We start from the raw sequence: 14,660 nt of genomic DNA, 5'->3' as shown, positions 1-14,660 counted from the left end.
TGCCCACTGGAGCCTCAGATTCATGTCCTTGGTTGACTGGAATGAAAACTGGTCTGCTCTTCTGCCTTAAGGTTTGGTGTCTTGATTGTCCTAAGATGCTTTTCTGCTCACCACAGTTGCAAAGAGTGGTTATTTAAGTTACTTCCTATCTACTCAAACCAGTCTGCCCATTCTTCTCTGACCTCTCTCATCAACAAAGCAGTTCTGCCCATAGAACTGCTCTTCACTGGGTATTTTTTTTTTCATAAAATCTGTGTCAGCTCTGGAGACTGTTGTCCATGAAAATCCCACATCAACAGTTTCTCAATACTCAAACTAGCCTATCAAACACGCCACAGTCAAAGTTACTGAGATCACCCCCCCCCCATTATAATGTTTGATGTGAACATTAAGTAAAGCTCCTGAGCTGGATTTGCATAATTTTATGCATTTGCACTGCTACTACATGATTGACTGATTGGATAATTACATAAATATGCAGTGGTACAGATGTTCTTATTAAAATGCCTGAAATGTTTATTGTAAATATAATATAGAGACCTAAGATAGCCTATTTCTACTACTACTACTACTACTACTACTACTACTACTACAACAACAACTAATAATAATAATAATAATAATAATAATAATGTATATATTAATATTTTCCCATAAATTTGAAACATTTATTTTGTATTTTGACTATAACTTAACTATTCATTAAAACAAGTACTTCTAAAGACCAAACAGGACACTGAAAGATAGTTCAGAAATTGAAAATGAATTTTTCCACTATTTTCTCTGCTCCTTTCTGTTTGAGCAGTATGGCTATACAATATACCACCAGACCAGCAGGTGGCAGTAAGATGTCATTGGACCCAACAACAGCCCAACATCACAGTTCTAATATTGTAATTATAAGAGCTAAGGTATAAGATTGAAATATTAAAAAAAATTCATTTGCTCTGCAGTTCAATGAACTGTTTCTGACTATTTCCTGATGTCCCGAGTGATAAACATGAGGTTGTCTTTGTAGGGAAAACCAAAGAGCTTTCAACATCAAAAAAGACAAATGGTTGCAGACCGAGACAGATCAGGCAATAAATATAAAAATATATTGATAGCTCATCCATATGTAGGGCAGAGCTCATAAATATCAGCTGTTCAACAAATGTCAATCTTAATTAAGTCCTCATTCATAAATCCTTGCCTTTTAAATTCCACTGAAATACTAATCACCTCTTTTGAGTAACTATTTTTAAAACGATAGTATTTGACAGATATATTTGCTCACCTTTCAAGATGTTGTGAAATCATGGGGCTGCATGCTAACTGTCCCACTGAGCTCCATGCAGTTATTATTGCACATAGTGGTCAAAAGGGGGATTTGCAATAAGTACTAATAGAGGACGGGGCGGCACGGTGGTGTAGTGGTTAGCGCTGTTGCCTCACAGCAAGAAGGTCCGGGTTCGAGCCCCATGGCCGGCGAGGGCCTTTCTGTGCGGAGTTTGCATGTTCTCCCCGTGTCCGCGTGGGTTTCCTCCGGGTGCTCCGGTTTCCCCCACAGTCCAAAGACATGCAGGTTAGGTTAACTGGTGACTCTAAATTGACCATAGGTGTGAATGTGAGTGTGAATGGTTGTCTGTGTCTATGTGTCAGCCCTGTGATGACCTGGCGACTTGTCCAGGGTGTACCCCACCTTTCGCCCGTAGTCAGCTGGGATAGGCTCCAGCTTGGCTGCGACCCTGGAGAACAGGATAAAGCAGCTAGAGATAATGAGATGAGATGAGATGAGATGAGACTAATAGAGGACCACTAGGGTGTGAATCACGCTGCCCCCATGCTTGCTCTATGAACATTTTCAGTGGTGGATGAGAAAAAACTCGGATTATTAACGACAGGTTTGCCAGACAGAGTGGGTTAGTTTAAAAATATTTTGTGGCCACCAAGAACTTGTTTTATCCCAAATAATCAAATTAAATCAAATTAAGCAAACACAAAATGTAAGTGCAGTCAGTGTGTCAAGAGAACACGAGGAAACACAAATTTCGATAGATAGATAGATAGATAGATAGATAGATAGATAGATAGATAGATAGATAGATAGATAGATAGATAGATATAATGCCACATACAGTAAGGTGTATAGACAAGCATGGTTTAGAGATTATTTCTTAGCAAAAGAACTGTAATGATTTCAAGGAAATATCTTGCAAATAAACAAACTGAACTAAAAGTTGGTATTCATGTCTGTCCTTTATAAAAAAGCTGCATGTTGAATTTGTTCTTAACAATATAACCACTAAAATGATGAAAATACATGATACTATTTTTTTTTGTCAGGGAGGCCACCATTACTTCATCGTGCATGACGTCATTTTCCACTAGCACAGCGGAGGTGTATAAGTGCATGCTATACTAGACTATAGTATAATATTATGGTCCAGCATGACTTCTTGGTCAATTTTTTTGCATTTTTCCACAAAAATTATGGCAATGGCGTATTAGAAAAGGAATCAAAATAAATTAGTGGCAAGTTTACTGCTTGTTTATTTTAAAAAAATGACCTGCTTATCTTCCATGATCATACCATGATGCGTGACACGGTATGCTGTCGTGCTGCTAGTGTCTGTTTTGTAGTGAAACAAAGTCAGGATCGCATCTGGCTTCAGTTGTCGTTTCTGCCTCATGTCTCGCTTCTTCCCTGTGATTTTTTCATGCAAGTCCTCCACAAAACAATCTTCTGTAAAATGCTCACTGCACAATTTGCTACTTTTTCCAGGAGTAAAGTTTTCTCACTTTACTCGATGAAGCCATTTGGCCAAACGTCATGGTTCCTTCAAAGGATAGCCATGCCATGACTGTCCCAGTGTATTTACCCATCTTTGAGAAGATATAGATGAAGATACTACTCCTTCACAAACCACTAGAATTATATTACTTAAAATGTAATACACAGACAAAATAATGGTTGAAAAAAATGGATGGTGATAATAGCTTTGGCTGCATGCAATGGCGGGTCCAGGATGGAATGAAAAAGACATGCGGAATCCTACGTCACGCAGCGCCACCCTTGTTTTCGTCTCCTAATACATCCATCTATCTGGCTAATTAAGTATGGCCGCACCCGGGGAAATGGCCCAATGGACTGATGTTACAACTTTAACATGTTTTTTAAGCTAAAGTCTGCTTAATTTTTTTCATCTAGAAGATCTTGTATTAATATCGAATGATGACATTTCATAACCTCGTAATTTCAAAATTTCCTGGTTGTAATCATTTGAAGAAGATGCTATTCACAGGAAAGGTGGCTGTGGATGGGTTTTATGGCCAGAGGACCTGGTATGGTGGGTTTCAAACAGGAGACATGGAAAGTAGGTGAGAGGCGGCAGTGCTGGGGGTGGTCAAATTTGTAAGAAATGTTGTTGACTTGATGGGATATTTTAAAGTGTCTGATATATCTCACTGTGAGCTTTTTACAGGTTCTTGGATGTACTTGGTTGATAGCCATGCTCTGCGCCCACGTTTATATTGTGCAGGGTTTCCTCTGGGTTCTGAAAAATATTCTCCACTTTTTCCTTGAAAAATAAAGTCCAATAAGTGTTCTTCACTTTTTCTTAGTCTGTACTTTTTCTTAGTTACTGACTTATCAGAGTAGACTTAATACAGGTTTATACCAACCAAACTGGCACAATTCAAATATTTGTACAGATACAGGCCTATCCATTACATATAAAATTTAGGCTCTACTCCAGCCTCTAATAAGAAAGACTTGATTTTGGGCAGCCTGTGCACCATCAAGCATAAATCTCTTTAGTTTGAGCTTACTTAAGGTTATTTCAGCAGGGAATTATTCAAAAGAGGTATGAGGACTCTCTTTAGGTTTTACTTCAACACAAAACTTGATTTACAATTGAACAGAGACGAGAAGAATCTTGGAACAACCAACAGTGAAGGAATTCCATTTTCCCGTTGAGTTACGAACTGAACATAGAATGATGCCCCATTTTTATCATACATTAGCAGCTAAAGAAGAATAACAACTTTATCACACATACACTTAAGCTCAGTGAAATTGCTCTGTACATTTAACCCATCTGAAGCAGTGAACACACACATATACCCAGAGCAGTGGGCAGCTATGCTACAGTGCCCAGGAAGCAGTTGGGGGTTAGGTGCCTTGCTCAAGTGCACCTTCAGCCCAAAGCCACCCCATGTTAACCTAACCACATGTCTTTGAACTGTGGGGGAAACTGGAGCACCCCGGAGGAAACCCACACAAACAGGCCCCTGTCGGCTGCTGGGCTCGAAACCAGAAGCTTCTTGCTGTGAGGTGACAGTACTAAACACTACACCACTGTGCCCCCCCACAAAGACCAGGGGCTCAGTCAGGTTTTCCTGGGACTTGTATTTTTTAAGGGAGATTGGCAGAGATAGGTTGGGGAGGTTATATCTAACTTTACAAGAAATATTATCACTCACACACATTCAAAGGTTATGACATCTTTATTATTGATTTTTGCACTGCTCTTTTTAAATTTATGTAGTTTAATTCAGTTTCTGTCTCTTTATTATTAAGTAATTATCAACACCCATAATGTCTCAGGAAACTGAGGCATGCGTCAATTGACTATTAAATATATAAGTAGTAACATTTATCATCAATTTCATAAAAATATAATTTCTCACATAGCTCTCCTTTAGGACCACAAAGACAAATTCTAAGCTAAATTATTATATTACAACATTCATAATCCCAGATGACATCCAAGTCAGTTGTTTTCTATTCAGGTCTTGGTTTTTTTAGGGTGAAAAATGTGATTGGTCAAAAGTTTGGTGATCATTTGATCATTATGTGTAGTTGATTTTTATTGAACACAAGCATGTGCTCATTGTTTACATTCTGGCTTCCCGCTGTCTCTTCACTGGGGTTAGATTTCAACAAACAGAGGGATTTCTAGAAATGATGACTTATGATAAAGATGACAAATACGTTCATCACTGTGACGACTGCTAGTAATTTTCTCTTCCTCACTGATGTATTATGTTAGTCAGTGACAAGCGTGACAAGCGCCAGCAGGAACCTTGACTGTGGAGTCCACAAACGGTCTGCGAAATTCTTATATTGCTGTGTTACTTCCTCTAAGCATTGGTGGACTCTCTCCCATACCTGCTCATTCCACTTGTACCAATGGCCTACTGCAGACACATTGGTGTGGGAGTTATTCCATAGAAATGGTGGAGGTTGAAAACCCAGCACACATTGGAAGGGTGTGAGTTGTGTGGCTGAGTGCCGAAGAGAGTTCTGCGCATATTTGGCCCATGGGAGGAATTAGGCCCAGTGCCTCTGGTTTTCTGAAAAGAATAACCAGAGAAAAAAAATCTGATTTCTTGGTTTCCCCTCTCTATTCGACCGCTGGACTGAAGGTGGTACCCATATGACAGGCTCACAGATACCCCCAGTTGGTCCATGAATTTGGCCCAGAAACGTGGCAAGAACTAGGGACCCAGTGGGATATTGTCCCACTGACAATATCCTCTGGCATGCCGAAACACCGGAACACATGGTTGAACAGGAGTTCTGTGATCTCGAAGTCACAGCACATACATATAAGGACTCTCAGTAACACACAGACTTTGAGAAGTGTACACTCTGTACCCTGCATCTGATGTTGCCAAGCCTTGTATTTTGTATCGCTTTTCTGATTTTGACCCCGTTTGTGTTTTTGGACTGTGAGTATTGTATTACCTCTGATATCCTGCCTGATATCCTCGCTCGACCACTGCCTGTTTTTTGACTCTGCCCTTGTCTCTGTTTTAGATCCATTTGCTTGGGCATTTTCAATAAAACTGTTCCTGCACTTACATGACAAACTGTCAACTGTTCAATAAGCTAGTTGCCTAATAAAACTTTTTAAACTCATTTTATATGAAACTGTTGTGAATATTTTCCATAAAATATGTTAATAAATAATCCCACGTTATTTTTGAAAAAGCAAATTAAAAATAAGTGCTGGATAAAAACCCATCTATCTTATGTAAATAAAGATACAAATGTTATGGTTCTGTGGTCAAGTGTTTATAAGATACGTTGCCTTACACTTATGGTCGGGTTCCCTGTGGTGGTACATGTTCGTCATTTGTATGGTCAAAGCCATCGACAATCAGGTTGATGGATTTATCTTAAGTATGGGGTTCTGCTCCACTATAACCAATATATTGAAATATATTAAAATTCACAATGAAAATATTCAAAATCACATTTACATTTTTTTTTGTTTTATATTCATTATATTATTTTCGCTCCTTGAAAAAGATGAAATACCAATACAATGTGGATTTATTTTATTCAGCTTTTTAAGCTCGCCTTGACTGCATTCCTGCAAAGATCATGTCGGGTATGAAGCCAATTTTAACAAACATGACATTAAAGTCAGTCTGACTAAAGGTGTCTAAAACCTTGCTAGATAAACAGTGGATGTCACGCTTTAATCAGGCTGTTGGAGAGTTATGGGCCAAAACAAAATGGACATAAGCCTAATCAGTGTAAAATTCAAATTTTATTGGTCATACACACCAATTTAGTTAAACAACACTGTCTATGAGCTATGAATTTAGTTCTTAATCAGATTCAGGCTATTGAAATATCCATGCTTCTGCCACACAGATTTTCTCCCTTTTCACTTTTAGGGGTAAAAAGACTTTAAAATGCTCGAACTTCACTTGAGAAGAGAAATATTTCAGTTCAGTTCATCATGTGAATGGTTTTACATGGCGACAAAACAATTATAGATGAAGATGATAAAATTACTGAGTACAAGTGAGAAAACACTCCACTTAAATGTGCTTTATTTACTCATGTGCGTCATCATGGCAATCCCAAATTTTATATTGTAGCATATTTATTTTTGCTTCTACTATACATTTTTTTCATGATTTATTACCATTTCATTGACAGATTAAAAATGATTAGTTTTTTAGTTTTTTTAGCCTTCATTCTCTCTCTCTCTCTCTCTCTCTCTCTCTCTCTCTCTCTCTCTCTCTCTCATATAGTTAGTTAGTTAGTTAGAATTTGTGCTGTTGTGATATTGTGCAGCTTCACACACATCCGAGGCATCCAATCTGCTTCTCCTCATACCCAGATGGTAATGTCTGCATCAGCGATCCTCCTCCAGTGTGATATTCATTACATTTATCTCGAATTTCTTTGCACTTTCCCTGAAAAAAGAAGCAATGAGTTTTTAATAGTCTTGAGAAACTCCAACACCATGTACAGTTGATGTCTTTTCTTTGGCTGTGGTGTGTGTTTCTATATCCACTGCAGTATACTTACATTTTTGACATCCATCAACCTGGCACAGTCAACCAGTTCTTTACCATCTTTTTTCTTACACACAAGACAGTCAATTATGGGCTGTGTAAAAGAAAAAAGTTATGACCTTTTGTCAGGGAAAGCTTTTGTGATTCGATAAAATATCCAGGATTGCAGTGTTTCTATGGTTAATGGGTATGTCAGTGTCAAAAGGTGAAAGACTTGAAATAAAAATGTTTATATAAGGTCATGAATAAGGCCAATAAAGACATCATACACACCGTTTTTTGTTTTTGTTTAATACAATCATCTCGGTGCTCATATGCTTTTGGAGAAGTCTTCTTGCATGTTGTGACTATCAGATGGACATTTACATAGAAGTTGCTCTCCATAGTCTGTGAACAAAGGTATTGCATAGTGACATTAGTACAGATGTCTTTAAAATAATTACTTGAAAGCAAAGTGGAAAACATGAAATGAGCAATTATATGATGCTGTTGATATTGAAAACTATTGATAGTTATTTGTTATTGTTGCTTTATGCGTCCTAGTTGAGACCACAGTAAAGTTGATTTTATAATCAATAATTGACAAACACTTTAAATGCAAAAAGCATACATGGGCTTTATCAACACAATATAATGTCTACACTCATCCATTTTAGAGTAGGCAGTTGACTGAATCCACATGTCTTTGGACTGTGGGAGGAAACAGGAGGAAACCCATGCAGACACAGGGAGAACATGAAAACTCCACACAGAAAAGCCTCCGTCGACCACTGGGCTCGAAATCAGAACCTTCTTGCTGTGAGGCAACAGTGCTAGCCAGTACACCACCGTGCCACACACTTGTTTTGTTTCAGTGTGAATTCAACATGGATTTAAAGTGGCTGACTCACCCTTCCCAGAATCCAGTTCGTTGTTTTTGTTTTGAAAGCATGTGACAGCTACTCCATTAGCTCTCTGTGCAGCAAACCTCTGCAAATTCGCTATTTGTGATCCCTTCAAAATCTATGTCATAATTCTTCACCAACATGTCCTACATGGACGTTTTTAGTGGAATATGCCTGATATTTTCTTTCCTTCGTGGCTGCCCATGAGACGGCTGAGGCTGGTTCTGGTCCATTACAACTGAGTAATGATATGAAAACAGAATGGATCAGTTAAAATATTTAAACTATAACTACTTTGACAAAATATTTACAATTTCATGTTATAATTTATGATCTATGACTTATGGTGTCACCGGATTGTTGCGGATTGTTTTTCAAACAGTGGAATATCCATGGATGTGAAAATGGCGACTCTACTTGGCACAGAGGATTCTGGGAAGGGTGAGCTGGCCCCTTTAAAGCCAGACTTTAATGCCAAATGCATTTAGTATAATCAGAACACTGTCTTGACGGATTTGGTTCATCTCTGTTTGACTGCCCATTTTAAAGGTTGATACAGTTGTTTTTACTTAAATAGGCTTTTAATTTGCTAGTTGGCTTAAAGATACTTTTTTTTTACTTTCTTGTGCTCCACTATTATATTTTATGATATACACTGAGTGCAGAATTATTAGGCAAGTGAGTATTTTGACCACAACATCCTTTTAATGCATGTTGTCCCACTCCAAGCTGTTTAGGCTTGAAAGCCTACTACCAATTAAGTATATCAGGTGCTGTGCATTTGTGTAATGAGAGGGGGTGTGGTCTAATGACATCAACACCCTATATCAGGTGTGCATAATTATTAGGCAACCTCTTTTCCTCTGGCAAAATGGGTCAGAAGAGAGATCTGATAGACTTTGAAAAGTCTAAAATTGTGAGATGTCTTGCAGACGGATGCAGCACTCTTGAAATTGCGAAGATGTTGAAACGTGATCACCGAACAATCAAGCGTTTCATTGCAAATAGTCAACAGGGTTGAAAGAAGCGTGTGGAAAAAAAAAGGCACAAAATAACTGCACATGATCTGCGGAAAATCAAGCGTGAAGCTAACAAGCAGCCATTAGCATCCAGTTCTGCCATATTCCAGAGTTGCAACATTCCTGGAGTGTCAAAGAGTACAAGGTGTGCAATACTGAGGGACATGGCCAAGGTAAGGAAGGCTGAAAAACAACCACCACTGAGTAAGGCACACAAGATAAAACGTCAAGACTGGGCCAAGAAATATCTTAAGACTGATTTTTCTAAGCTGCTGTGGTCTGATGAGATGAGCGTGACTCTTGATGGGCCAGATGGATGGGCCTGTGGCTGGATCAGTAATGGGCACAGAGCTCCACTCCGACTCAGACGCCAGCAAGGTGGAGGTGGAGTACTGCTATGGGCTGGTATCATCAAAGACGAGCTTGTTGGACCTTTTCCAGTTGAGGATGGACTCAAACTCAACTCCCAGACCTACTGCCAGTTCCTGGAAGAAACCTTCTTCAAGCAGTGGTATAGGAAAAAGTCAGCATCTTTCAAGAAGAACACGATTTTCATGCAGGATAATGCTCCATCTCATGTGTCCAAATACTCCACTGTGTGGCTAGCCAGTAAAGGTCTGAAAGGTGAAAAAATAATGACATGGCCCCCTTGTTCACCTGACCTAAACCCCATAGAGAACCTGTGGTCCATTATAAAACGTGAGGTCTACAAAGAGGGAAAACAGTACATGTCTCTGAACAGCGTCTGGGAGGCCGTGGTTGCTGCTGCACACAATGTTGGTCGTGAACAGATAAAGAAATTGACAGAATCTATGGATGGAAGGCTTTTGAGTGTCCTCATGAAGAAGGGTGGCTATATTGGTCACTGATTTGTTTTTGTTTTGTGTTTGAATGTCAGATATGTTTATTTGCAAATCTGGAGTTGTCATATCAGTGTACCTGGTGAAAATAAATAAGTGAAATGGCTACATATTTGGTTTTTATTAAGTTGCCTAATAATTCTGCACAGTGAAAGTTACCTGAACACGTACATATTCTCCTAAAATGGCCAAAACTAAAAACGCCCCACTCTAACTTCCATACATATTCAGCTTTGATATTTATGAGTCTTTTTGGTTGATTGAGAACATAGTTGTTGTTCAATAATAAAACTAATCCTCAAAAATACAACTTGCCTAATAATTCTGCACTCAGTGTACTACAGCAATACTGCGTTCTTGAATCAGAAGGTGTGCATACATTTTCTATAACAGCATGGCCCTGACAGTATTTTTTACTATAAAATCAATAATAGCTTTATATTAATCCACTGGAATGCTAATAAAAAATAGATTTAAAAAATCATGGTACACCACATGGCCATCTTCAGGACAGAGGACTTTACTCTTTCTGGTTTCTCAATCGCACAAGCAGCTGCATTTTTTTTCTTTCATATTAACATAAGTGAGAGGAAAAAAAAGGAGAGGCTGGTGAGCGAATGCCTGTTTCGAGCTGCTAACAGGATGATAGGAACTAATTTGTCTTGTGGGGTTCCATATCATAAGATAACTATAAACAGCTAAAAAGTGTCATCTGTTGTTTTTGATTGAATTCAAATTCATAATCATTGGTCAATAACTGTGATTTAAGCAGAATGACACACTTTGGACCGTGCTGATTTACAAAAATAATACACTGCAGGGTGTTACCAGCCGTTTGCATTGAATCAGCATGGTTTGTCATGTTATTCCTTTTTTTTTTAATCCCACATTATGACAGTAGCTAGCTCACTGCAAAACTCTGAGTTCATAGTGCTCTCGTAGTCAAAATATAAACTAGCAAACACAAGCCAAATATGAACAACATACAACTATGCATAAGTCTGCTCCTGCTGCTTGCACATCTGTGAAGGCACCGTTAATGCTGAAAGGTACATACAGGTTTTGGAGCATCATACAGAGGAAATTTGCCTGAGTAAAATTTACTCAAATTGAAGAAAATTTTTAGAGAGGGACCAAGTGTTATCTGGCATAGAGGAAATTTTCTTCAATTTGAGTAAATTTTACTCAGGCAAATTTCTTGTGTATGCCGCCATCCAGACCAAGTTTTTTTTTTTTTTTTTCAGGGACATCCCTGCTTATTTCAGCAAGATAATGCCAAGTCACATTCTGTTTGTGTGACAACAGTGTAGTCTCATAGTAAGAATGCAGGTGCTAAACTGGTCTGCCCGCAATCCAGACCTGACTCTCTTTGAAAATGTGTGGCGCATTATGAAGCGCAAAATATGGCGACAGAAACCTCAAACTATTCAGAAACTGAAGTCCTATATCAAGCAAGAATGGGAAAGAAGTTCATGTTTAAAACTTGAACAATTGATGTTCTCAGTTCCCAAATGCTGAACTGAATGTTGTTAAAAGAAAAAGTGATGTAACACAGTGGTAATCATGCCCATGTTCTGAATGTTTTGGAACATGTTGCAGGCATCAAATTCAGAATGATTGTATATTTACAAAAAACAAGAAAATTTTTTTTTCAGTTTGAACATTAAATATCTTGTATTTGTATTGTATTCAACTGAATATAGGTTGTAAAGGATTTGCAAATCATCATGGTTTGTTTTTATTTACCCTTTACAGTGTCCCAACTTTCATAGAATTGGGGTTGTGTAAATAACCACATTGCATAAATTATAGAAATGGCCATATTATATTCAAAATGTTATTTATGGGGATAGATTAGGGATAAAATTAGCTCATGTTTTAAGTTGTTCAAATTCTGTAAAGCTGCTTTGCGACAATGCTTATTGTTAAAAGCGCTATACAAATAAACTTGACTTGACTTGAAACTTGATTTAAACAAGTAAAACAACTCTTCAAAATAGTGACAGAACTTACATTCGGGTTGCCTTTGAGCGAGTGAAAAGCAACGTGATAATTCCCTCCAAATTTCTGGTTTGCATTTTCCAGTATTTTGTCAATGTATTTTCGTACTACATCAGACAAGCTTCTATAGTTACTCCACGTCTGGGCAGAAACCAGCAGAATCAGGGTGGCCAGCAGCAAAACCTTTAGTGCACGATCCATAATGTGCAGGACACCTGAACTGTTTGTGTTTGCAGACCACATCTAATCTTGTAACTTCCCTGCAAAACACACACACACACACACACACACACACACACACACATGGCACTGTGATGGGCAGTTTCACACGGTTGCAGTCAGAGTGCACTTTACAAGAGAAAAGAGTGAAAGAGTGTTTAAAAGTCTTTAAAAGTTGACAAGAACCATAGGAACCCAGAAGTGATTAGTGTCAATTCATTCCTTTTGGTTGTCAACCCACTTTTTAAAGTATCATAAATTATTCACTGATGTTAAAGTAGAAAGAACCAACAGTAAACAAAGATCTTAACAATGAACAGTACAGGAGAGAGTCAGTGCACACAATCACACAATGATCTTAGTCAGGGATGTGCACAGGATTATAGAGGGGCAGGGGCTCAAAGTCAGAAAAAGGGCAGCAAGTGCATGATTTTTTTCCCCGGTCCTTTCCAAAATATGGAAATGTAGAATTAAAATTAACGTACTAACAGGAAGGTAAGTACTTAGCTATGTGTCCTGTGTTGGTGAAAGTGATATGCAGTTGCCATTTCTTTTGTGTCAGCAAAATTGTAATTTAACGTGGCATTGTGTCAGCAAAATTTGAAATTTAACGCGGCATTTTATTTTGTATTTTATACTCGATTTCCTGTACCATGCAAACTTCTCTGTGCTGCTCGATGCGCCGTACTCCGATGTCCAGCAAAAATAGAAACTGACACATAACATTGTTTTTTTCTGAAACATAACCCACATTTGATTTGAGCACGTTGTGGAAGAGGTCGACGACTAGTTATATATACAAGAGGAGAATGTAAGCTTCCCGACGATATATGATACTTGCATGTACACCGAAGCACAGCCGAGGCAATCGATTGTGAACAGTAACAGGTCAGGTCACGTCAGTTAACAAGCAGATTATTAAACTACAGAGACTTAAATTACTCGCACAAATGTCAGTAGCCCTACGAACGCCCAAATGTCATGTACATACAGTTTGAAAGGGCTAACTGTTAGACCATAACTCACATGTTCAAGCTGCCTCACTGTCGCGTCTCCTCTGTTATCATTGTGGCAGCGCGCGCAGCGGCTTCTTCCCTCTCACTCTGGTCCGCATGCCCCCTCTCTGTCCGCGTGCCCCCTCTCTCTGGCCGCACTCGAGCGGAGCAGCAATGGACAGAGAAGCGGCAGCTCAACGCACACAACCACCCCGGATTACAAGAAAATTGGTAGATTGCCGTGGAGTTTTTGTACCGCCGTTGTTTTAAACTTCTAACAGGACTATATTATTTATTATTAGGATTATTATTATTATTATTATTATTTTAAAAGGGCAACATTTAATTCAAGGGAAAAAGGGCAGGGGCTCAAGCACCCCTAAAGCCCTTTGTGTGCACGTGCCTGATCTTAGTTACTGAAGGTACACCTTTCACCAAGGAACCAAGATGCCTGTGTAAATACAGTCGTCAGTAAAGCCAGTTAATGACAGCTATAGCCAATCCCTGTTCTCTCAAACATTACCTGGAATGATAAATTTGACAAGACATTAATATGTTAATAATGTTCATAGTGGTGGCATGGTGGTGTAGTGGTTAGCACTGTCGCCTCACAACAAGAAGGTCCTGGATTTGAGCCTTTCTGTGTCGAGTTTACATGTTCTCCCAGTGTCTGCATGGGTTTCCTCCGGGTGCTCCAATTTTCCCCACAGTCCAAAGACATGCAGGTTAAGCTAATTGGTGGCTCTAAATTGACTGTAGGTGTGAGTATGAGTGGTTGTTTGTCTCTGTGTCAGACCTGTGATGACCTGGCAACTTGTCCAGAGTGTACCCCGCCTCTCGCCCATAGTCAGCTGGGATAGGCTCCAGCTTGCCTGTGACCCTGTACAGAATAAGTGGCTACAGATAATGGATGGATGGATGTTAATAGCTAGCACTTGCAAAACAAACTGGCTAGATAAAAACTTGAGCCAACAACAGATAATAAATACCACCGTTTTACAGCCATACTTCCCTTTCTTTTTCTTGCCTCATGTATTGGACCATGTGTACATTATCTGGCATGATCTGCTTGGTACATTGTGATTATGAGATCCTCCAGTGCCAGGTATGGCCTCCACTCATTTAATTTCTTTTCCCTCAGTGAGTGTATTTTTTTATTTTGGACAATCCTAGTACCTAGAACTCGTGACAGGTACTCATTATCTTCATTAGCCACCTGTTAAGTCAGCCCTACCTCATTGTGAGCCCAGGGGCGGTTCTAGCCATTTTGGGGCCCTAGGTGAAATACAGACATGGGGCCCTCAAAAGTCAGTCTTGAAAAACACATAAAGAATAATGGTCATCCCTACTTGGCACATGCCATATCTCCTTGCTGTAAAT

At 39.0% G+C, this 14,660-nt stretch overlaps 1 protein-coding gene across 1 annotated transcript; it reads right to left on the bottom strand.

Annotated features, from left to right (window-relative positions):
- Positions 1-7,080: 7,080 nt before the first annotated feature.
- LOC132887442 (cystatin-like protein) lies at positions 7,081-12,267 on the bottom strand. The gene is made up of 4 exons (XM_060922919.1): positions 12,079-12,267; positions 7,576-7,689; positions 7,316-7,396; positions 7,081-7,200 (listed from the first exon to the last, which is right to left on the bottom strand). The coding sequence occupies exons 1-4, from the start codon at positions 12,265-12,267 to the stop codon at positions 7,081-7,083; spliced, it is 504 nt and encodes a 167-aa protein (XP_060778902.1).
- Between the last annotated feature and the right edge of the window lie 2,393 nt (positions 12,268-14,660).

Source organism: Neoarius graeffei, chromosome 1 (assembly GCF_027579695.1).
Source record: "Neoarius graeffei isolate fNeoGra1 chromosome 1, fNeoGra1.pri, whole genome shotgun sequence".
NCBI lineage: Eukaryota > Metazoa > Chordata > Actinopteri > Siluriformes > Ariidae > Neoarius > Neoarius graeffei.
The sequence above is the reverse complement of the archived record's forward strand: the minus strand, read 5'-3'. Positions and strand labels throughout refer to the sequence as shown.

What these genes read in the sequence shown, in the direction of transcription:
- LOC132887442 (XM_060922919.1), bottom strand. Translation starts at nt 12,267, where the DNA reads ATGGATCGTGCACTAAAGGTTTTGCTGCTGGCCACCCTGATTCTGCTG. An exon ending in TTAAACAAAAACAAAAAACG is followed by an intron (nt 7,397 to 7,575) that starts GTGTGTATGATG and finishes TCTTTTACACAG; the next exon opens with CCCATAATTGACTGTCTTGT. An exon ending in GGTTGATGGATGTCAAAAAT is followed by an intron (nt 7,201 to 7,315) that starts GTAAGTATACTG and finishes TTCTTTTTTCAG; the next exon opens with GGAAAGTGCAAAGAAATTCG.